This window comes from Acipenser ruthenus, chromosome 2 (assembly GCF_902713425.1).
Source record: "Acipenser ruthenus chromosome 2, fAciRut3.2 maternal haplotype, whole genome shotgun sequence".
NCBI lineage: Eukaryota > Metazoa > Chordata > Actinopteri > Acipenseriformes > Acipenseridae > Acipenser > Acipenser ruthenus.
In genome coordinates, this window is record NC_081190.1 from 73868359 (window position 1) to 73892176 (window position 23818).

The 23818-nt window shown below is 38.3% G+C and overlaps 2 protein-coding genes across 3 annotated transcripts in view; one reads left to right on the forward strand and one right to left on the reverse strand.

The window, feature by feature from the left end:
* LOC117409605 (phospholipase A-2-activating protein-like) lies at positions 1–17171 on the reverse strand. 2 transcript variants are annotated; one of them, XM_034015892.3, is made up of 14 exons: positions 16911–17171; positions 11702–11895; positions 11347–11447; positions 11130–11250; positions 8172–8339; positions 7855–7990; positions 7542–7711; positions 6992–7149; positions 6491–6710; positions 5980–6045; positions 5556–5627; positions 5128–5241; positions 2555–2722; positions 1–1132 (listed from the first exon to the last, which is right to left on the reverse strand). In XM_034015892.3, exons 1-14 carry the CDS (start codon positions 17057–17059, stop codon positions 567–569), a joined length of 2403 nt encoding a protein of 800 aa, XP_033871783.2. In that variant the 5' UTR covers positions 17060–17171; the 3' UTR covers positions 1–566. The 2 variants fall into 2 exon arrangements, with proteins under 2 accessions (XP_033871783.2, XP_058856933.1); XM_059000950.1 differs by lacking the exon at positions 5128–5241.
* Positions 17146–23818, forward strand: part of LOC117409119 (palmitoyltransferase ZDHHC20-like) — a 29826-nt gene continuing 23153 nt past the window's right edge. Inside the window, exon 1 of the mRNA XM_059001075.1 lies at positions 17146–17208. The gene's annotated coding sequence lies outside the window, so the exon portion shown is untranslated. The remainder of the gene's footprint in view (positions 17209–23818) is intronic.

Consider the following 23818-nt stretch of genomic DNA (forward strand, 5'->3'; position numbering starts at 1 on the left):
TGACTTCAGATTAGGATACACTCAGGGCTCTATCCACAAAGCTTTATTTGGGCCCTATTCACACACACACACAAAAAGAATGTCGTCATTTTGTTTTTTAAAGCCTGTTTTGATTGATTTAAATGAAGTCTGCGGTTCACAAAGTTTAGTCTCTAAGTCACCTTGGATAAAGGCGTCTGCTAAATAAACAAATAATAATAATAATAATTCCTAACAAAACATTGCTTAAAACAATACATACATTTGTGAACAGGGCCCATTATGAGTTATTTACATTTTTTATTTTCATTAAATGTCTGTTGTGACAGATTAAATAAAGTCGACATGTGAAAAAAGCGTTAACACTTACTACCTTGACAAAAGCAATGTTACCACCATTATACAACAAACTGTTTTTGCAGTTGCAGTATGTCTAATGTTATGGCAGGCCTTTCAGGAAATACGGTTTGGCAATAATCATGCTTTTCAACAGTACTTTACCATCACTTTATTGCAGCAGAATGTGAAATTAAAATCAGCAAAACCTTGTTGTAAATATTAAACTGAAAAAAAAAAAAAAATAAAGACTACAGTTGATTCAGAACCAACTTACAGCATTCCCCTAATTTAGCTGGGTCAGTTACAGTGGAATATTTATTGATTTGAGATTTGACTCCCAGCGACTGTGCCAGATCTCTTGCAGTGCCGTCATTGCCGATGGTTGTCCCCAGTGCCACCAGAAGCCTGAAGACGGCCTCCTTGTCTTGAACCACCTCAAGGATAGTGCTGACCATGGAAAGGCATTGCGCCTTTCCTTCAAGGTCAGCTACCTTATGCAGGCACCCTGCATAATTAAGGACCAGGGTGGCCAGTGCAACGTGAATGTTCTTGTTGTTGACTGTTCTCAGTTGCATTGCCTGTGACATCACCGTCTCCCTCATTGACATCAGCAGCGTCTGGCCCCACTGGCCTGCAAAGCTATTGCACAGAGTCCTAAGGACCAGCATTTGATTAGCTGGTTTCCCCTGGGGGGCCATCAGGTTTAGCAGATGATTGCAGAACTGAACACCATCTTTATCACTGTAGAACTGTTCATTCACCACAGGGTGCCTCACAGCTAGGCGAAGGATATCCAAGACAGGAAAGACAATATCTAAAACAAGCATGGGTGATGGTGGGAAGTTAAAACTGAAGTTATACTTTATCTTCATTTCTATTACTACAATTAGCCAGTGTGCTGAAGAAAGAGCTAGGTTATTGGCACTAAAGAACATAAGAAAGTTTACAAACGAGAGGAGGCCATTCGGCCCATCTTGCTCGTTTGTTTGTTAGTAGCTTATTGATCCCAGAATCTCATCAAGCAGCTTCTTGAAGGATCCCAGGATGTCAGATTCAACAACATTACTGGGGAGTTGGTTCCAGACCCTCACAGTTCTCTGGTTGGTAGACAAAAGACTAGTCTTGTCTACCAACCAGCTAAAAGTCATGCAGCTGCATAGAAGTTTTCCCATTCAAGTGCACAAAGTGCTCTGGGCTGCTGACAATGTTTAATTCTCTAGTTATGGATGTAGGCAAAGTCAGCTCATAACACACAGCACACATGCTTATAAAAAGTGTCTAAAAACGTTCCAATTACTTACATTAAGCAATCAAAATATTTCAGTTAAATTAAACAAGCAAAAATCAATTGTTATCTGGGTTGTCATGGCAACCGTGGGTGGAACCTACCTCTTGCAAAATCCAAAATTCTACTAAAGGTGGAATTTCGTTTGACAAACAGACTCGGACATGTTCTGCTTGTTCGATGTGGAGCAGGAACAGGTTTTAGCCTTTTCGCGAAATCAGTTTGTTCTATTTTTCTGTACTAGCATCATGGCTGAGAGCAATTTGGGGATGCTGTTGTTTTTGCTTTGTGATGATTTTTTTAAGTCAGAAAGTTCCAAGCCGTATTAATATCATATGTAATAAACTGTAACATTAATAATATTATTATTGGTCAAATATATTACAAATCTCGCTATACAGTACAGATAAGGGTCTTCGTTTTTTGGTTTTTATTTTTGATCACGTGATGTCCCTTTTTTTTATTCTGTTTCATTTTCAAAAAAAGGAAAAAAAAAAAAAAGGAGCTCCTTATTTTTAATTCAAACTGAACACAAACAGCGAGTGAAGTTAAATTGATTTAATTAAATCGCAATTAAGGGGAACTTTAATTGTGGTCCAGTGGTTAAAGAAATGGGCTTATAACCAGGAGGTCCCCGTTTCAAATCCCACCTGTGTCACTGGCTCATTGTGTTGCCCTGAGCAAGTCACTTAACTACCTTGTGCTCCGTCTTTCGGGTGAGACGTAATTGTAAGTGACTCTGCAGCTGATGCATAGTTCACACACCTTAGTCTCTGTAAGTCGCCTTGGGTAAAGGCGTCTGCTAAATAAACAAATAATAATAATAATAATAATAATAATAATAATAATAATAATAATAATAATAATAATAATAACATTTTTGCAAATGAGTCAAATCAGATTGTCCAGTTCTGTTCGGTCTCACGAAATTACACCTTAAGATGCAAGTACCTTCAGGCCAGTGGGCAGTTTTCCACAGTATCTCAATCTCCTCTGTTGTAGGTTTTTGTACATCATTGAGATTGGAGACAGTTGAGAGCAGCTTTTCAAGCTTCTGGATACCATCATCAGACAACGTTTGTTCATTTGGTGCTCCTCTGTTTAATTCCTTCAACTTGGCTACAGAAAGGAAGAGAGGTTTCAAAAATGATTTTTGTTTTAGTAAAACAAAAAAACAAAACAACAATTTAAAATCAATTCTATATGTTTAGCATATTCTGATTAAATAATGCATTGACTGCTCAAGACTGTTTGGCCCAATTATATAACTAGGCCTTCTGTTTTTATAAATTTCCTTATTCAGTGCTTATTTTTAGCTATATTCAAGTTTTATAAAAAAGTTTTTTTTTTTTTTTTTCGGGGCTTTCGTTTTTTATATACTGTATGAAATTATTGTTTTCGGTTACTTTCCAAAATGCCTAGGCGTTTTTTTCTGTCAGGATATGTATAGTAACTCGACAGTACTTGCACACTTAAGTTGTACCTTCTTTCCTTTGCTGTCTTCCACAACGCAATCCTTATGGGCACGGGCACATTCTTCTTGGGTTTGTGTGTCTAGACATTTTTATGCATTTCGCCACAATTTGCAATTTTGTTTTATTCCATATAACTGTAATATAAACTAGACTTGCTACTTTTCAATACTAAATTCAGTAAAGCTCTAAACGTCAAATTCCCAAAAAATATGATAGACTAAAATACATTTATACAGGATAAACGTCAGTAAAACAACTTGCTATTTTTTTTATTTTTTTACCTAAAATAATCACTTAGAAATCTAGTTTGTGTAGTTTTTGTACTTGCTGTCTGTCCCGTCTCCGTTCTGCTCTGAATGGCTGGGGGGTCGCTGTCAGTCATCTCAGTCGTCTGTTAGTACTGTAGTTTCACCCTGTTCCGACAGATCTTGTTGACTGAAGCAGCGCTAGAATGCTCTCATTCGTTTTAAATGACTGTCAATCACCCAGACCTGCACTGACTGTGCGCTTTCATTTGTCAGCAACAGCGCCTGTCATTCAAAGCGCCTACTTTGAAATTAGTGGGTTAAGGTGATGGTTACTAGTTTGATTTGAAAATGAGGCACACAAGGCAAACGCTTAATGAATATTGTGCACAATACCCTGACCGGCAGCTGAAGTCTCAGCGGCAAGACAAAGCGGGCCCATCTGCCTTGCCTTCCAGTGACTTTGAGTCCAGCTGTGCTGAAGCAGGAGACGAGTGGAGCTCATACTTATTTAGTTAGTTCTGTTCAACTATCTAATGTTTTGTTCTGGGCATATTATTTTTACTCGTAAATTTATGCTATAAAAGTCTGTAATACACTTTGATATGCGGCATTTTCTATGCTTTATTTGAGACCATTTTTTCGCCAATTGATTTTTACCTTTTTCTCCCAATTTGAAATAGACAATTATTTGTAGGCTCAGCTCACCACACCACCCCCACGCTGACTCGAGAGTGGTGAAGACAAACACATGCTATCCTCCGAAGCGTGTGCCGTCAGCTGACCACTTCTTTTTACTCTGCAGGCCCACCATGCAGCCACCTCAGAGCTACAGCGTCGGAGGACAACGCAGCTCTGGGAAGCTTACAGACAAGCCAGCAGGTGCCCGGCCAGTCCACAGGGGTCGCTGGTGCGCGGTGAGCCAAGGACACCCTGGCCAACCTAAGCCCTCTCGACCAGGGCGACACTCGGCAAATTGTGCGCCGCCCCTTGGGAGCTCTCGTCCACGGTTGGCAGTGGAATAGCCTGGACTCGAACCGCCGACCTCCAGGCTAAAGGGCGCATCCTGCGCTCCATGCGGAGCGCCTTCGCCGGATGTGCCACTTGGGAGCCCCATTTGAGACCATTTTTAAATTTGTGTTCTCTATATTTACAAGGAATAGCTCCGCTGTGACCAAACGTTATTTCTATTACAATGTTGGTAACTATGGTTTTGTTGCATGTTGAATAAAGGGGTTTCACTAAATTAGACTTTTTTTCAAATGGCATAAAAAGTTTTTTTAAAGCATAAAGGTCAATTTCACCCATTCTCTGCTTGAAATGAAAAATAAATGCAAAAAAATTAAAATTTGCTGCCACTCAGCAGTATTTGAGGTGGGTTTAAAGTATTCAGAATGAATCGATGATAGATACAAGATAGGAAGGATGGACATTGCCAAACTGCACCGGGAAAGGTAGTTAGTTTTTGTTTTTTTGTTCTACATTTTTGTTTTTTAAAATTGGAAAGGGGTGACGTCAACTGAGTAACCATTTCCAGTGTTTTTCCAGCGTTTATTGGCTTTACACCGATTTCATTTTTTTTTTGTATGGGTGGTGTTTTATCAGTGAAAACCGAAAATCAGAAGTGCCATTCTAGTCCAGGTATTTGTTCCAACCACACCCTTCATTCTGCAACAACCAATTAAACCACTATCCTGGTCCTAAACCTAGAATTATTTAACTGATAACCTATAAATCCTCACGTGGAATGACCCTTGAGGACAAGACATACTTATTTTTCTGAAGTAAGAGAGACCAAGAATACCCAAAATCTGTGTTGCATTTGCCTGCTCAAATTTTACAGCGTCTGTCTTGGGAAAATAAATATTTGTTGGAGCAGATGATGATTGCAGTGTATTTGAGGCGTAAGCACTTCCACCTTAAAAAAAAAAAAAAAAAAAAAAAAAAAAAACAGGAATACATGAAAGTTCTATTAAGATGTCCTGGTAAAAGGCATAGCAGAGAATGATAAAAACATATGAATACATTCTCTTGATGTTTCAGTTGAACTCATTGCTGTGTAAATACTAAATGCACATTCCATATCCCCTAAATAAAACATGGGAGCATGACAATCATGTGAAAAGTTATATGTTATCCTCCCCGGTTAGACAATGGAAATTAGCCTGGTTCAGTAACAACTAATGTGGACAGAAGTTACGTTTCTGTATTGAAAATATCAGATGAACCTACCTGTAAAAGGATCTGCTACCCCAGCAGGTGCAACTGTACTTGGACCAGATCCAGGAATATAGCGCCCAGAGCCTTCAAGAAGAAAACATTAATGTAATGTTAAAAAAGAAAGCAACAAATAGCCATACAGGCCTATTATATAATATTTCACAACACAGCTTTTATTGTCTTGGTATACCTGCAAACGTTCCTAAATACTACACATACTTTTCTAGTATAGCGCTGGTGAAATCCTGTGTATGTAACTCAAGTAGTGTATTCTATAAAAATATATTCGTATTCATTGGGACTGCTTCAGACACAGTTACTGTACATCCAACTTGTCTCGACTAAGGTTATAAATAGTACTGCACAGTCAATATGCTCTTTTGATTAGCATTTCCAGTAAGGGATAATATCTGATATTTGTTCTAGAATTACATACCTGTAAAGGGATCTGCTCCACTTGCACTGGAGCCACCAGCAGAAGCAGGAACATAGCGGCCTGAACCTGCAGGGGGAGAGGAAGGAGACATAAGAAAGTAGGAAGTAGTCCAGGGATGGAAGTAAGGCTCCCACTCCATAGCAATTTGATCCATTCATGGAGTTTAATAAGACACACCTGAGTGTATTATACACTGGGCCTAACCAAGCACATATTAAAACCTGGAATGGGAGAAACTGCTATGCAATATCACAAAAAGTGTTTAGACATGAAAAAAATGAAGCATCCCCATGGACATAATGTACAGGGAATGACATATCTGATGGAATGGTTGTTGAAGAATTGAAGATTTACGAAAACATAGGAAAACAAAGTAAATCCTATTAAAAGCTGTGTTACTGGGTTCTCAATTTGGGATTTTTTTCTTCAAAATAGATTTTTTTTTTTATCCTTACAATAAAAGCAGGATCATAAATCACAACAAAAGAAGCCTTTTGAAGAATGCACTTACCTGTAAATGGATCCGAGTGTCCTGTCTCTGTGCGTCCCACAGTATTTCCTTTAGTGTTCTCTATGATAAAGTTGGCTACCTGGTCTAAGAACATGGGGTTCAAGTCGTTCTTTTCCAGAAAATCGTGTGCAGTTAACCAAGGGTCATCAGCAACATTATAGGGCAGTTTCATTGAAGGACCTCCTTCATTTACATCAATGGTAAAAACAAAATCATACTCCTAAAGAAAGAAAGAAATGTTGAGATATTGATTAGTCTTTTGACTTCACATTACATCGTCTTTAAAATATTTCTAAATAATGTATCCATTGCCTCTCCCTATCCATCACAGGTCTCCCCAAACTAGTAATTTCTACTTTTCAAGAAGCATTATTAAATAGATCTTTAAAACACCACTCATGCAAACACGGTTGCAGAAATAAAAATTGTTTAAATAGCAGTGCAGGATAAAAAGTACAATATGAATACCGCTCCAAATGGGATTGATACTGTGGAACTTACTTTTCCTTCAAACAGTACTCTTCCAGATGTCTGCGGTGTTGCCCCAGATGAGCCAATGACATCCCCAATCTTCAGCCAGTTACTGTCAGAGACACTCCACTGATACGCCTGCACCGTCTCTCCATCTTTAATAAGCCGCGTCTGCCCATCCCGGGTACCTTAACAGTAATAGGGAGGCTTAACACAATCCAAGATCTAACATAGTTAAACAAGGAGGTACACAGGATAGAAGTACAACATTACAAAAATAGAGGAGTCCATTTGTTTAAAACCCAAACTACACCATGCAATCTAGAACTGTCAAGGGTTTATGTGTGTCTTATATCACTGTTGTAATATGTATGATGAATAGCCATTTATACAGTAACTTGCACGTATTGTATTGATTAAAAGTAACCACTGCTATTAAACCACAGTAAATTCACTCACCCATCCACAATACAAGGCTAGTTGAAATTCTATGAGCTGGTGGGTTATCAAGAATAGATTTGTCAAACAATGCACTGGATAAAAATCCAAGCTCAATCATACTGTACCTGTCAAAACTTACCAGGCTCATTTAAGTGTTCTCTACCTGGAAGTTCCTCCATTTTAATATCTCCCAAATCTCCTGTTTTAGCATCAATTGTAGTCTGGGAAAGTTCATTTTCAAAAGCCTTAATATCTTCAGCACTAGCTATCCGCTCATCAGACTCTGTAAAGACTCTGATGATACCGTCACTAAAACAATAAAAGATGTTAAGTGAAATCTGCCCAGCAAACTTCAAAAACCAGAGGATAGTACAATATGATTTTAAAAAAAAAATAATAATAATTTGAAAATACAACTTCCACAGTTTTGAAGTAACCAAAAACAAAAATACCTTGCACCAACAACTATGTCCCCATTGTCCAAAATACAGCAGCACCACACTGACTGAGCAGGAAGCCTGATGGTCTGTGCACATTCACCATTTTTCCAAATTCGTATGGATCGATCTTCTCCTGTGCTAATGAAGTCTAAAACGGAATCAAACACATGCTTATTCTTTACTGAAACATTTCAGGTGGCGATTTGGGGAGGACAACACATTATTTTCAATAAAACATATTCTGAAACCTGGAAAAAATATTTAGATGATCTGAATCTGCATAAACCACTTGCACAGTACCAGTCACAAAACGAGTATATTATATTTACCTTGACCATTGGGAAAGACCGATATACTGTATATATAGTTGGTGTGCCCATAATAAACCTGCAGACATTCTCCATCTACATGCCACCTTCTTATGCTGGCATCATTACTGCAAGAGAAGAACTCAGTGTTGTTCACAACAGCTAACCCTCTTACGCAATCTTCATGACCTAAAGTAGCAAAACAAGAACAATATCAATCAGTAACGATGATCTAATATACATGTGTCATAAATCTGGCATCATCATCATCATCATCAATATCTTAAATTATGTTGTTTAGGATGCTCGCTGCTAAAATCAGTTGACCACATCCTGTTGACTATCTGTAAATCAAAAATGATCTGACATTTCACAACTTAAAGAAATAGAAAGACAATAAAGTTCAATAATTATGCCAATAAGGGTCAGTCTGTATATTCATTTGCTCACATGCAAAGCATTATGCTTTATCCTATAAATTGCATTTTGTTCTTTCCCCTGTACAAGCTTATGTGATGAAAAGATCCTTGTGATGTTGTGTTTAGGCTGATTTGGGAGGTTGTTAATGGAAAAACAACAGTGTTTCAAAACTTTGCAGTCCAATCAGAGCTCTACGTTTAGATTTTTAACTACTGGCCCCTTGGGCCACTGAGCTAGTGTTTTTACTAGCCCGGATGCAATTGTATCTGGCCAATATATATATATATATATATATATATATATACACACACACACACTTTTTTATGATGGTTTTTATTTTCAGTATATTTCTAACTGTGTATGGTAACCGAAGAGCCCACGTCTCTCTCAATAAAAACAAAAAAAAAGGGGCTAAGCGAAGCCTTTCAATCTACTTTATTTCAGCCATTTTAACATGCATACATTTGTGTGCATGTCAGAAAATGAAAATACTGTATTCAAGATTTGAAAATGTATGTGTACAAATGTGTACAGAGCTGTTACCATATGGTCACAGCAACGATAAAACGTTAACTGAATTATAATAATCCTAATAATAAACACTACAGTACACCCTCGCTATAACAAACTTGTTGAGGTCCAAGCCTTTTGTTCATTATATCAAGGGGTTCATTACAGCGAAAGGACAATCAAAATGAAGGATAAACTGTTGGAGTAAGTTAACGAGATGAAATTGTGAATACATGTACCTGTTAGTTTCATGTATGCTTTTGCTTTATCCAATTCATTAAAGAATTAAAACGCAGTACAAAAAAAGCACAAATCTTTAATTAAAGCTGAACTTTTATTCAAAAATCAATCTGACATGAAAAGTTAATCAGATCCTTTTTTTTTTTATATATATATATTCATGACAGAGATATGCCTGTGTTGCTACTTTTTTCAAGCAATCAATATAGTTTCCAGCTTTGTTGGAACATAAAATGATTTTCGTTTCGGAGGCAGTTTCACAGCGCACACTTCTTATTAAGACAAAAGAGTTGACTTCACTGCGGAGGTGGCATCCCATGAGTACAGACCGGGACGTTGACAGAGTGTGTGATACCAACGAGTCCTGGAAAGATTGCAAATGGCATTTCTGACCTGAACACACCGGATCCAGAGTTTGACAATTCAATCCTGTATCTGGGCATCCATAGGTGCATCTTGTGAACTGTTCGCTGCAGGCACAGTAGACAAGCACCTGCTATCTTGAACTATTACTGTGAGACTGGATATGATGTAAACCAAATATTGAATTCCCAACCAAAAAAAAACTGTTTTATCTGAAAGTCTGGCAAACAAGGTAGAACATTAGTTTTTTTTTTCACTGTCATAATAGCCAGATGAAGTCTCCACTAAATGTTCGTTTATATATTTTTTTCAGAATGTATTTCTTTCTGTGCTTTCCTTTTGGCTTATTGGTTGCTTAGTTGTAGAAAACCCAAATTGGGTCATTCTATACCAGCTCAACCAGAGCCGCAGCCCGACCGTCTCAGATTTTGCTAGAAAATTCACCTGGGGTTAATTTCCCCTTCGAGCTGTGACCTGGCAAAGGTCAACCTAAAGTTAAAAAGTGACCCTGACCAGAAAAATCACCCTGGGCGAAATTTAGATGCTACCATCATGTGTAGCACCTCGTTCGAAACATAATGAATAGGGCTTTCGAGAAGAAAATACCAGGAGCTCCTAACTCACTTTTGGCAAGTTGCCAGACGAGGGGTAAGTGACGAGTTTTATTTAAACTTCAGCCCAACCCTTTGCCCTGTAGGGGATGAGGGTCCTAAAATGTTAGTATTGCTGTAAAAATGTTAGGGACCACTCTTCCAAATTCTGTGAAACACTTTCGGTTTCAAGTCCCTCCACTGGTCATTAACCCCCTTTGAAATCTGAATTTTCGATATTTCTATCAAGTTTAGGCCAAAATAACTAACGTGGGGGGGGGGGTTGGTTGAAGTTGCATTTGTCATGCATTCGAGCATTGCTTACGGCCACTTTGGTGAGTCTAAAGTACCACATAGTCCTAACTGCGTTATTCTCCAGTGGCACTAGCCTGGAACTGAGGGGTTATGAACTTGCGTGTGGAACTTAAGATTTCTTTGTTACAGTGACATGTTTGAATCCACCAAAAACCTCAATTCGGTTAGGACTATGTGGTAGTTTGAATTACGCCGTTATGGGGGTGTATGTGGGGCACAGTTATGTTTTAAAAAAAATGGTTTGTAAATTATTATTTTCAGCTTTTTGGCATACTTGTCTATTTTACTGGATTCATGAAACAGAAGCCATGTGCACTATACTATAATTATATATATATATTATACTAGTTAAAAAATTTAACCGGCTCAGCCGGGTCTGTGGTGCTTCATAACTACAGGCCAAATTGCGATCTCTACTGGCCCCAGACCGCCGGGACATGGTTAACGTCGAACCCTGCCAATACAGTCTACTCTTAACATAGTGTACTGCCACCTTGTGGAAGAACAATCAAATGACGGCAATGCATTTAAAAATGCTTACCAGTGTATGTTTTCTCACATCTGCCTGCCTTCCACAGTTTGATGCTTTTGTCAGCTGATCCAGTCAGCATTAATCCCTGTTGAGGAAATATCTTTACAGCCCACACTGCTGCTGTGTGACCCTAGACAAACAAAAACTCTGTAAAGCATGTGAACATGACTAATGTGAAAACCAAGAGAGAGAAAAACTAACGTGTAAAATTCATGCAATTTTGTACCTGCAGAGACATCATGCATTTGTCATTGAGCCACACTTTCGCTGTAGTATCCCATGAACCACTTAACAGTGTCCCGAATTTTCCAGCAGAGAGGGTACAAACTAGGCGACATTAAACAGATAAAATGTTACAATGGTTAAACTGAAGAGTGCATGCTGTTGACAGTTAACTGCACAAAATTAATTCTTGGGACAATAGGCGGACAAGGAAAAGCTATAGCCCCTGCACAGAGTACACCTGCACAGTACTAAGAAGTGCATGTTCGCACACTCAAGTTGCTGCAAGTTTTTCACAACATTTAATAACAACAACAACAACAATAATGTTTGTTTAACATTTAGCAAAAGCAACCTACCAGTGTTTTTGTGACCCTTAAGAACGTACAGAGGGTCAGGTCTGTCCAGTGAAAAGACACAGATGTTGTTGTCATTTCCCCCTGTTGCGATTAGTCCTCGAGGGTAGGTTTCGTTGGGAGCTATGATGCACACACAGGACACAAAATTGGTGTGACCGTGCATACAGTGCATTTCTGTAAAACTCCTGTTTGGACTGGACACACACAAAAAAAAAAAAAAAAAAAAATTACAAATGCTTTAAGTCATGAAAACAATATATTCATTTAAGCCTAGATTTTATTGTTACTTGATAAATAACACTTAGTCTTTATACTTTTTATACTTGCTATTACATCAATATGCTTTTTGTTTTAAATAAAACTCAGTAAAGTAGATATTCTGTTGCAATAGCATGGGTAAATGCTGAATTTTCTGATCATGCTTGTCATAGCCCAAAGCATATTATACCCTCCTGAGACCATGTTTAAGTGGCAATTCTAACATGGTACAGGTAAAGGGCACCTTTTTCCATGAATACCTGCATCTAAACATCAAAATTTTAAGCTAGTTTCCTAGCTGCATGGGTGAAAGTGGTCAATGGACATTTTGACTGAAACCTCCTGGGGCAAAACCAGGAGTTTCTTTTGGCTGGGGATCTGGCTCTGGCATTGTACATGCTCTCAGATGCATTCTGAGCCATTTTGGACCACTTTCAGAAGCTTATTTGAACTTGACTTTGTAGAAGAAAAAAAAAGAAAAAAAAAAAACCTGAAATTATTTTACTTACAACTTGTCATTTTACCAGATGGATCAACCTGATAAATCACACGAGGCTAGTTAAACATATTTTTTAAAATGTTACTCATCAAACCTTTTACATGTATGCCAAATTCACATAATATTAATTTTAAAAAACCTCAGCTGCAAAAATCATATAATCTCTGCTTAACTCAATCAGATGTTGTACATATTTTTTGCTAAATAAAACCATTTCAACAGTAGACGTTTAACAGTATAAACTTAGTTGTAGGATGGACCAGTCAAGAGTTGTTTCTTGTTTTATACCATTAAAATTGTCTTATTCCTCCGAGAAACTGTGTCTTTGCCTTTGTGCTTGCTTCTAAATATGGTCCATTGAGTTCAAAGCCAACATTTGCCCAAAATAAAATAACTTAAAACAACATGTAACTTCTGCTACAGCAAGCAAGTCATTTCTTGATAGTTTTAAAATATTTATATTTTTTTACTTTAAATATTGGGGCAAGTTTTGCACTTGCTTCGGATCAGGTACGTTATTTTATACCTTTAACAAGAGCTGAACAAGAACAACAGGGAGAGTAATAAAGCAAAAATATTGGGATTACCTTACGATTTCCAGTACGTGCCTTTAAAGACTCTATTGTCATTTTTTGACTTGAAAAACGTCTTAAACGATGCAAACAAATTCCTACTTGGTTTGATTGAATAAGTAACAACAAGCTTCAATATGAAAGTTGAAAATATATTTCAATAAAGAACGACAAGTTTGTATTATTATTATTATTATTATTATTATTATTATTATTATTATTAATAATAATAATAATAATTCCAGTCTACTTCACAAAAGTAAAAACCGGCTTCTGTTATTCGGAAATACCGCTGCTTCAGAGTATTACAGTGCCTTGCGAAAGTATTCGGCGCCCTTGAACTTTGCGACCTTTTGCCACATTTCAGGCTTCAAACATAAAGATATGAAACTGTAATTTTTCTGTGAAGAATCAACAACAAGTGGGACACAATCATGAAGTGGAACGAAATTTATTGGATATTTCAAACTTTTTTAACAAATAAAAAACTGAAAAATTGGGCGTGCAAAATTATTCAGCCCCCTTAAGTTAATACTTTGTAGCGCCACCTTTTGCTGCGATTACAGCTGTAAGTCGCTTGGGGTATGTCTATCAGTTTTGCACATCGAGAGACTGAAATTTTTGCCCATTCCTCCTTGCAAAACAGCTCGAGCTCAGTGAGGTTGGATGGAGAGCATTTGTGAACAGCAGTTTTCAGTTCTTTCCACAGATTCTCGATTGGATTCAGGTCTGGACTTTGACTTGGCCATTCTAACACCTGGATATGTTTATTTGTGAACCATTCCATTGTAGATTTTGCTTTATGTTTTGGATCATTGTCTTGTTGGAAGACAAATCTCCGTCCCAGTCTCAGGTCTTTTGCAGACTCCATCAGGTTTTCTTCCAGAATGGTCCTGTATTTGGCTCCATCCATCTTCCCATCAATTTTAACCATCTTCCCTGTCCCTGCTGAAGAAAAGCAGGCCCAACCCATGATGCTGCCACCACCATGTTTGACAGTGGGGATGGTGTGTTCAGGGTGATGAGCTGTGTTGCTTTTACGCCAAACATAACGTTTTGCATTGTTGCCAAAAAGTTCGATTTTGGTTTCATCTGACCAGAGCACCTTCTTCCACATGTTTGGTGTGTCTCCCAGGAGGCTTGTGGCAAACTGTAAACGACACTTTTTATGGATATCTTTAAGAAATTGCTTTCTTCTTGCCACTCTTCCATAAAGGCCAGATTTGTGCAGTATACGACTGATTGTTGTCCTATGGACAGAGTCTCCCACCTCAGCTGTAGATCTCTGCAGTTCATCCAGAGTGATCATGGGCCTCTTGGCTGCATCTCTGATCAGTCTTCTCCTTGTATGAGCTGAAAGTTTAGAGGGACGGCCAGGTCTTGGTAGATTTGCAGTGGTCTGATACTCCTTCCATTTCAATATTATCGCTTGCACAGTGCTCCTTGGGATGTTTAAAGCTTGGGAAATCTTTTTGTATCCAAATCCGATTAAACTTCTCCACAACAGTATCTCGGACCTGCCTGGTGTGTTCCTTGTTCTTCATGATGCTCTCTGCGCTTTAAACGGACCTCTGAGACTATCACAGTGCAGGTGCATTTATACGGAGACTTGATTACACACAGGTGGATTCTATTTATCATCATTAGTCATTTAGGTCAACATTGGATCATTCAGAGATCCTCACTGAACTTCTGGAGAGAGTTTGCTGCACTGAAAGTAAAGGGGCTGAATAATTTTGCACGCCCAATTTTTCAGTTTTTTATTTGTTAAAAAAGTTTGAAATATCCAATAAATTTCGTTCCACTTCATGATTGTGTCCCACTTGTTGTTGATTCTTCACAAAAAATTAACCGTCTGATTCTCTCCTGCCTTTTTTTCAATGCATATAATGTAATTAACAGAGAATGAAAAACAAACTAAACTACTGCCTAGTCTATATTTAATGAATCGCTGTTTGTAGTCTCCACAAACTGCCCAGCATCTTCTGTTACAGTCACACCGCTGCTTATGTTAGCTGTTGTAAATGGGTCAAACCAAGTGGACTATAGGTCAAACCAATGTTTGAGTAGGGTGCGTTTTATTGTGGGTTTTTAATGTCAGACTTCGGGCATGTTCTGAATGACTTTCCGTTTTTTCGATTTTGTTATTACATTTTAAACCGTTTAAAAGGCAAAATCATAACAAAACATAGAATAGTTGTGTGCATACACTGACGTGGTGACTATGGTCTCAATCAAGTTACAGTTCAATAGGAGAAAAAAAAAAAACTCTAAAGGGTCACAAAAATCAAGTATGTGCGAAAACATTTTACAGTTTTCTACAGAAAACTTTCACCCATGGAGTTGCCAAGAAAAATCCTTTACAAAAATAAACTCTATACCCCTGGGTATGTGCATTCCCAATAGTATACAGCACTTGGACCATGGGCTTCCTGAGAGGGGCTGTTGCCCACAGTTCCATGCAGTTATGGGATACATTTATGCTTCCCTATTGATGGTGTAGGGTAAAAAGAGGTCTCAAGTTTAGTTAGAACTCCAAGAGGAGAAAGCTTTTTGTTTGATTTTGAAGAACTATGTGTAGTTTTCTTACAGGGCGAGGTGCCCATTGTTTTTGCTTTGCCAAATAAAAAAAGTGCAGGGGTAGCACTGAATTGTATTCCTGTTTTCACCTTCACCAACATGTAAGAACAGAATAATGATATAGTGTCCTGCCATGAAGGGCTCTATATCACACGCCAAAAACGTCCCTTTACATCCACATTATTCCTGGCTGGACACAGTCCTTTCCTTGCAAGTAATACATAAGGTAAGTCAGACATACATATTCCTTCTTACTTAATTTACCTGGATTTTGGCAAATTCATTTAAATAAACATGCAATACTCCAACTATGTAACTCAAATAAAGAACACCATTAAAATAGTGACATCAGTAGAGACTAAAATCACCCCTTTACTTCTGTTTTCCCCACTATGGGAAATGGGATCAATAGATAAGGCTGGTGAACAGCTCTTTAGCTCAAATAGTCTAGAAGACACACCAGGGAGGGAGGCAGGGAAATAGCCTAAATTACTAAATGTTTAGAAATGCTGAATGCCAAAGGTAATACTTCCAGGATCCAGTTATGTAAAATGCACTTGCTGGAACTGTACAGCACAACGTTAATCAATTCAGATTCATATGAAAAAGTTTAATATCAGCAGCCAGTAAAATATATTCCCTATACAGTAATATTGTGTGTAAACACTCTCGCCCTGTTATTTTGGACAAGAATACCAACATAAGCAATGTAGATAAGTTCCTGCCATACCTATGAATATTTTAAATCGTGTGTATACGTTAATTCAAAACTACTCTGGTTCAGTGAACATTCTACAACTGAATGGGTGTAGATGTAACATAAGACACAACCTCAGCTCCCCACACACACATGGGTTAAAATTGTAAACATATCAACACAAGGTTAAACTCTCTGAAGCTTAATTCTTCTGACAGTTTATTGTGACCCAAACTTTTTCTGGGTAGATTAATAGGCCTGGGAAGTTTCTGATATAAATCAAGCAACTGTTACAATAATTACATTAAACAAACAATATTGTATCCCATCACTTTCCTAACAAAGTTAATGCCTGCTTTTGGTAAAACAAAATACACCGTATTACTGTCTTAATGTTACAAAACAAGTAGCACATTTGGCGCAGTCATCGAGCAATGACATGTAAAGTTTAACTCACTGTAATCAATGTATGCAACTATTGATCGTTTTACAATTTAAACTCAGTCACAAAGCCTAGATCAAACCATCAATATTATGTCACGATCTACATACAAGAAGTATATATACTTTTTGTACACACTAGGTACTGTGTCGCTCACTTACCCCATGTTGGGTACCCATACCCTGCCAGTTCTGTCTCTCGATACAGAAACAAAGGCGCCTTCGGGAAACGAAGTAGATGCCAGTCCCCTAACATCTAGTTCGTGTCCTGGGACGGAGCAGCGGAGTCTGTAAGTGTTGGAAGATGCCATGCTGATAAACACGACAGTGGATAAAAAACGATTTTATTTAAGTATTCAGGAAACCGAATAAGGAACTGACACAGCAACAACACAACACTGCGGTACAGCAACAGGAAGTACTTAACGCCGGACACAAGCATGACGGGAGCAGTGCTAACGTAATGTTGAAAATGTATTTGCTGCAAGTCATTTTAAATTTTCATAATTAACCAGTCTCCTGTGGATAATGATAATAATAATAATAATAATAATAATAATAATAATAATAATAATAATAATAATGTATTTTTAGAAATCCTCCCTCAGCCAAAACGTTAACTCCTACCAGGTGAAAAGTCAGAGATATTGGTCACTGCAGAGCACAATCATAGAACTGTTGTGCGTGTAGTTTTGGGTTGACGAGAAACTTGTATCAGTAGTCCTTCATTCTTACAAACTTCCGACATCAGCTAAAATTATTGATACAAACACATACAACAAATTACACTAATGCTCCCCATGGATGCCACCTGGTTGAGGTTATTCTCAGACAGAAAATAACCAAAATCAAAGAAAATCTCACTCTTTGTAGGGCTAGTAAAAAAAAAAAAAAAAAAGGTGACGTGGAAAATGAGGGCACATTTAAATATAAATAAATCAAATGTATGTTTTTTTTTTTTCAATTTTAAATAAAGTAAAAGTTTGTTTGCATATACCATTACTGTTCATATTTACAGGTATAAGTTATAAATCATGACGGAACAACTCTAATTGGCCTTTCTATTGGACTAGATCCGAACGGGACTAGGGTCTGGAGCTTAAACAGCCTGCGTGTCAGCTTTGTGGTTTATGCTTTCTCACCTCGAACTGTTTTGTCCCTTGCACCCTGCCGTTGAAAAAGTGGTCTCAGGAAATAAGTGAGGGATTGTGCTTTACGTTTATTGGTGGAAGTATTACGGTAGTTGAGGGGAAAATGGGAATTAGATAAATATTATTGAAACTATTGCTGACGTTGTGAAAAGAACAATGCATGAATAGAAACATTTTAAAAAATCTTATCTTAAATTTGTATTTTGAATGAGATAGTGTTGCAATGGTTAGTATATGAAGGACAGTGTTATTTTGCTGTTCAACAACACACACGTTACAACAAACGAGAGATTTAAATTTGGATGCAGACTCCCTAATATTTTGTTTTTGTATAGTTGTTCAGTGAGCATTACGTTTTAGCATCCAACTAGGTAATTTACAAATGCTTATCTAATTATTTTCACGCGAGAAGTGTAAAATATCCACCAAATAATATATATTTTTTACATTTTGTTTTTACAACTGGTGTAGTGTCAGAAAACGATATGCTGTCAGATATGGATACATATGCAATCTAAGGTGTGTAGGAAAACTTAAAGCAAATGCCAGTTAATTACACTTTTTTTTGCAAACTTAACTGAAAACAGACAACCAATTTATCTTTTAATAGTAAAAGAAAAATACAATTCATGACAAACAAGACAAAATGAGAAGTCACCTCAAAGTTGCACAAGTTTAGAAAATTACAACACCCAATGTGCATATGATAAATATTTGCTTACATTTTGCTTAATGGTAGAAAAATATAATACATTGCATTAAAAACTATGTAAAAGACCGTAAAAATTAAAAGCATAACTTTTTAAGCATGCCTGTAGTCCATAGTCTTGCAACCTAAAAAGTTTTGTGATGTGTAATAATGGGGGGTGGGGAACATAATCTATAAAAAGAATGTAGCCTATAATCAAACAGAATGGTAGAGTAGGCTGCATCCATTTTATCTCTTGTTTGTTTTAGTGTTTTAGTAGTCTCATACAGCTAACAGGGAAAGTATACTGTTCAATATCCATCCTTCATAGTGTTGTTAACTGGCCATTTTCTTTATGTGATAAGAACTCCAAATAGCAGTAAACTGGAATACATCCTGAGGACTGTATATCTCAAGTCTGCTATGTTGTGTTTTAATATGGTATATGGGTATCTGGATTGGTAACCACTTTTAATTATTAATAGGCAATCTTTAAAAAATAAAAATAAAAATAAAGCCCCCCCCCCCCCCCCCAATTTCATTTATTTTTCTGTAGAAAATATATGTATTATATCTCTCCTGCTATTGATTGTTGACTTCAGTTATCTCTACAAAAACTAGAAATGTTATGTAATTGCTGTGCAAGAGTTGTTCTAAATCTCCCTCCAATGACTCACAACTGTTACAGGCTATGTTTGCTTGGAATGGTTACCTTTCAGTCTTTGTAAACTAACAACCCTAAATTTCATGCACACCTTGGTATAACACTGTTCGCCAGTCAGCTTTGACTTGGAATCAATTAGTTTACCTTTAAACTTGAAATGTAGCCTAACATTGAATCAATTGTATGAGATTATGTTATGGAGATATTTTGGAGTCATTTGGATAAGTTTTGTATTGGGAGACTAAGTAAACTTGACAGTCAAGTATTTGAACTTGATTTGAGTTTTCTGGAACTATTTTTAAATTGTACTCAAGTATACAACACGCTCAAGCTTGTCTTTGAAAAGACTCAAATTCCACATAGCCTATTTAATGAGGTTTTTGAAAAAATGTGTTCCAGTTTTATGACCTCAATAAAGTGATACTTTCTCTGAGACACTACCTTTCACTCCAGTGGCGACAGGTGCATGTGATGTGATAGGAGACTATCCTCTGATTAGTTATTGGTCATTTCTAGGGCATCTGATTTTCGGGTTTTACCTGATTTCTCCCCCAAATGTTTTTTTCTGCATTCGGGTTAAATCTGAAAACTCCCCGAATAGGCACATAATTTACAATATTTATTTATTCTTTCTTGATTATATATATAAAAAAATACAACCGATTGCAACTGATTTTTTCATTAAATAATTCTATCTGGTTTTTAAAAAAGCATTCACCCGAATTTGGAAAAAAACGTCACCCGAAAATCAGACGCCCTAGTCATGTCCCTAGCTGTCGCATGACAACATCGCAAAAAAAGACATCAGTCCTATTTTTTTCACATCACTTTAGTGTCGACCAGTCGCATCACAGGTAGTGTGAATGGTTTGTGTCGAAACTACACGTTCTAGTTCTTTTTTGTCGTGGCGCGGTGTGTTGTACTACAGATTTGTTTTAAACATTGCGTCCGGTGTGAATATACCTTTCATTTTAAAGATAAGGCAACTAACAGTACGCCCATTGTGAGTAAACCAGGGGAGACTGAGAGAAGTACAAATTGGCTGCCATTCCTACATGTAGTACGGTAGGCTACTGTACACTTTTTATATGGCTGTAAGTGATATGCAATGCATTTGTCAGATTTTGTAGTTGTACATTTTAAGCGGTTTGGTATTCAGTAATCTGTACTGTTTTGGATTTCCATACAGTTCAATATAAGTGGTCCTTATTATGTGAATCACGTTTTTTGTTCTTATGCCCTACCAGCCTTTAAATAGTGCTCTTAAAAAGTACTCTGCTTAATACAATATATTTAACACCTTTTACATAATGAGAAATATTGAATGAAAAATTGACTACAAACCTTTTTGAAAGCAGAGCCCATTGTCACTGTTATACTGAATGTTCCTTTGAAATTTTGAACAGATTAATAATGCATTGGTAGTTCTATTTCTATTTTTTTTTTATCCCAGTTAGTTTATCAGTTTATACTTGAATGTGTTTCTGTGTTTGACTGCTAGAAATGTACTCCTGTTCTTACATACAGCATAAAAGCAACAATAGATTCACGGGGCGGAGCTATGCCACCTGATAGTGTTTATTGACAGAGTTAGTAAACATATACACATGGAGAGAGGGGCTCCGCCTCCGCCCACCGTCTTTGAGGTGACCCGACATACAAAGAGGCTCGCGAACCGGAAAGAAAACATAAAGTTAGTATTTGTTAAAACATATAATGCGTGGTGTTCCACCTCTTTGAAGCCCAACATAATAGAAGGGGGGTTCCGTCGCTGAGGAGACCCGACAAACAGGAGAGGGGCCACCGTCATTGAGGAGACCCGACAAACACGAGGGATGCCACCGCTTGGGGACCCTCACATAGAGGCATCAGACCTGAAAGAAGAATCCCAAAAGAAACATACATGCAGATGGAAGGGTTTGGCCGGGGGTCCCCTCTGACTCATGGGGAACCCTCCTCTATAAGGTAAATGAAGCGGAGCTTAACAAATGGTTGGAGAAAGTGGAATCACTAACCCCCCAGAGGAGACCGATGCAAAGGCGGTTGAGATGCTAGAGGAAGGAGGAGGAGGAAACGAAAAAACACAAGACAGCGATGTAGAGGTGACTAATGTTTAAATAAGGTAGATTTAATTGATGACAGCAGATGATAGGTTGTTGGTGCCTAGCTCCGCCCCCTGAACCCAACTTATAGGTTAACATTTCATGGGGCGGAGCTATGCCACCTGATAGTGTTTACTGACAGAGTTAGTAAACATATACACATGGAGAGAGGGGCTCCACCTCTTCAAGGCCCAACATTTACTTGATCGATAGACACGACAGACAGGAGGGGGGCCACCGTCTTTGAGGTGACCCGACATACGAGAGGGGCACCGTCTCTGAGGTTACCCGACATACGAAGAGGCTCGCGAACCGGAAAGAAAACATGAATTAGTATTGATAACACACAAGAGGTTCCGGCTCTTCCTGACCCAACATATACAGTAGGGGGGTTCTGTCGCTGAGGAGACCCGACAAACAGGAGGGGGGCCACCGTCTTTGAGGTGACCCGACATACCAAGAGGGGCACCGTCTCTGAGGTTACCCAACATACGAAGAGGCTCGCGAACCGGAAAGAAAACATAAAGTTAGTATTTGTTAAAACATATAATGCGTGGTGTTCCACCTCTTTGAAGCCCAACATAATAGAAGGGGGGTTCCGTCGCTGAGGAGACCCGACAAACAGGAGAGGGGCCACCGTCATTGAGGAGACCTGACAAACACGAGGGATGCCACCGCTTGGGGACCCTCACGTAGAGGCATCAGACCTGAAAGAAGAATCCCAAAAGAAACATACATGCAGATGGAAGGGTTTGGCCGGGGGTCCCCTCTGACTCATGGAGGACCCTCCTCTATGAGGTAAATGAAGCGGAGCTTAACAAAGGGTTGGAGAAAGTGGAATCACTAACCCCCCAAAAGATGGACCCCCGGCTCCCCGCTGACGCAACCAAGAGAGAACCGCCAATGAATAAAAAAAGAAAACATTTAGACGAAAGAAAACAAACACTTAACATGACAAAGGGGTTCGTAGACTGTACCCTAATGACTATGTGAAGACCCTCTGCACAGTGGAAAGAAAAAAAAAAACCTTTCTTTAATTTTATTTCTTAGGAGGAAATCTTTGGTGGCTCAGGCAGAAAGGTCGTCCCCACTCCGGACATACTAGCAATGGACTGATGTGCGGAGGATATTTCAGATGATGAAGAACGAATATAACTTTCAACTGCTGATGAAGTCCAGCGCCCCATATTTTTAATTAAATGCTAGTTAATGTTGGCTTTTGCGGCTGAAGTAGCTGCCCCTATTCTAAATGAATGAGGAGTGTAAAATTGCGAAGGAAGACCTGCTCTGGATACCACGGTGGAAAGGTGTGTTGAAAACCAATGCCTTGATACAATGGACAGGCTTGAATTGATAAACAAAGGGTCGGAGGATGAAATGGTCTTTACTCTGCAATGTACTTCAACTGAGAATGTCTATAGAAATAGGCAGGCGAGCAGAAGAAGGAGCCGGAGAGCACTTGGAAATTCCTCGTAAAAGGAGACGAACCGCTGGAATTGATAATAGAGTTGGGCAATTGATGGACATCAAGCGAAATTGATGCTGAATTCCTGACAAATATAGTCTGATTGTAGCTGGTGCCAGATGTAGAGGGTCCTTTGCATGCACTATGAACGCCATGATCCAGTCCTGGTTGAATGGAGTAGGATTAATCCTGCTTTGTAAACAGAAAGTTACATAACATGCCCAACCTGTAGAGTACGAGGATCTGGTAGATGGGGCAAGTGCTGATGCCATGTAATCTTGAGCTGAATTAAGAAGTTTATTAATAGTTGGATTTAGTTGAAAATCAGCTGACTGAACTGTGGCGTTGCTGCTGGATATTGCAGAGCTGAGGGCAGCAAACTGTGGAATTTGGAAATCTGTAAACGGGAAAGAGCATCAGCTGCATTGTTAAAAATGCCCGGAAGGTGGCGAGCTTGTATTAGGAAGTTATTAGAGACTGAAATCCATACTAGCCGCCGCAGCAATTGCATTATAAGAGCGGAGGAGGAACGTCCTTTATTTATAATATGCACTGTAGTTGAATTATCACAGTAAAATAGTATTGATTTCTTAGACCAGAGATGACCCCATAGCTGGGCAGCTGCTACTATTGGGTATATCTCTAGCAGAGCTGTGGATTTTAGATGAGGAGATATGTTCTCGATTTCCACAGGCCATGTACTGCAAAACCATTGATTATTAAATATACCTCCGAATCCCAGAGATGAGGCATCAGTAAATAAAGCCATATCGTGAGGAGCAGAAATGAAATCATCATACAACATAGAGAGACCGTTCCAGTGCTGAATAAGTGCAGACCACATTTTAATGTCTTTCCTAGCTTCTGAAGAGATATTTAAATAGGAGTCCAGATTTTTTGCTGTTGATGCCAGCGCTAGCAGCCGAGATATAAATGTCCTCCCCTGTGGAATGATACGTATTGCAAAATTAAAGTAACCCAGCAATGAAAGCAGTGCCCG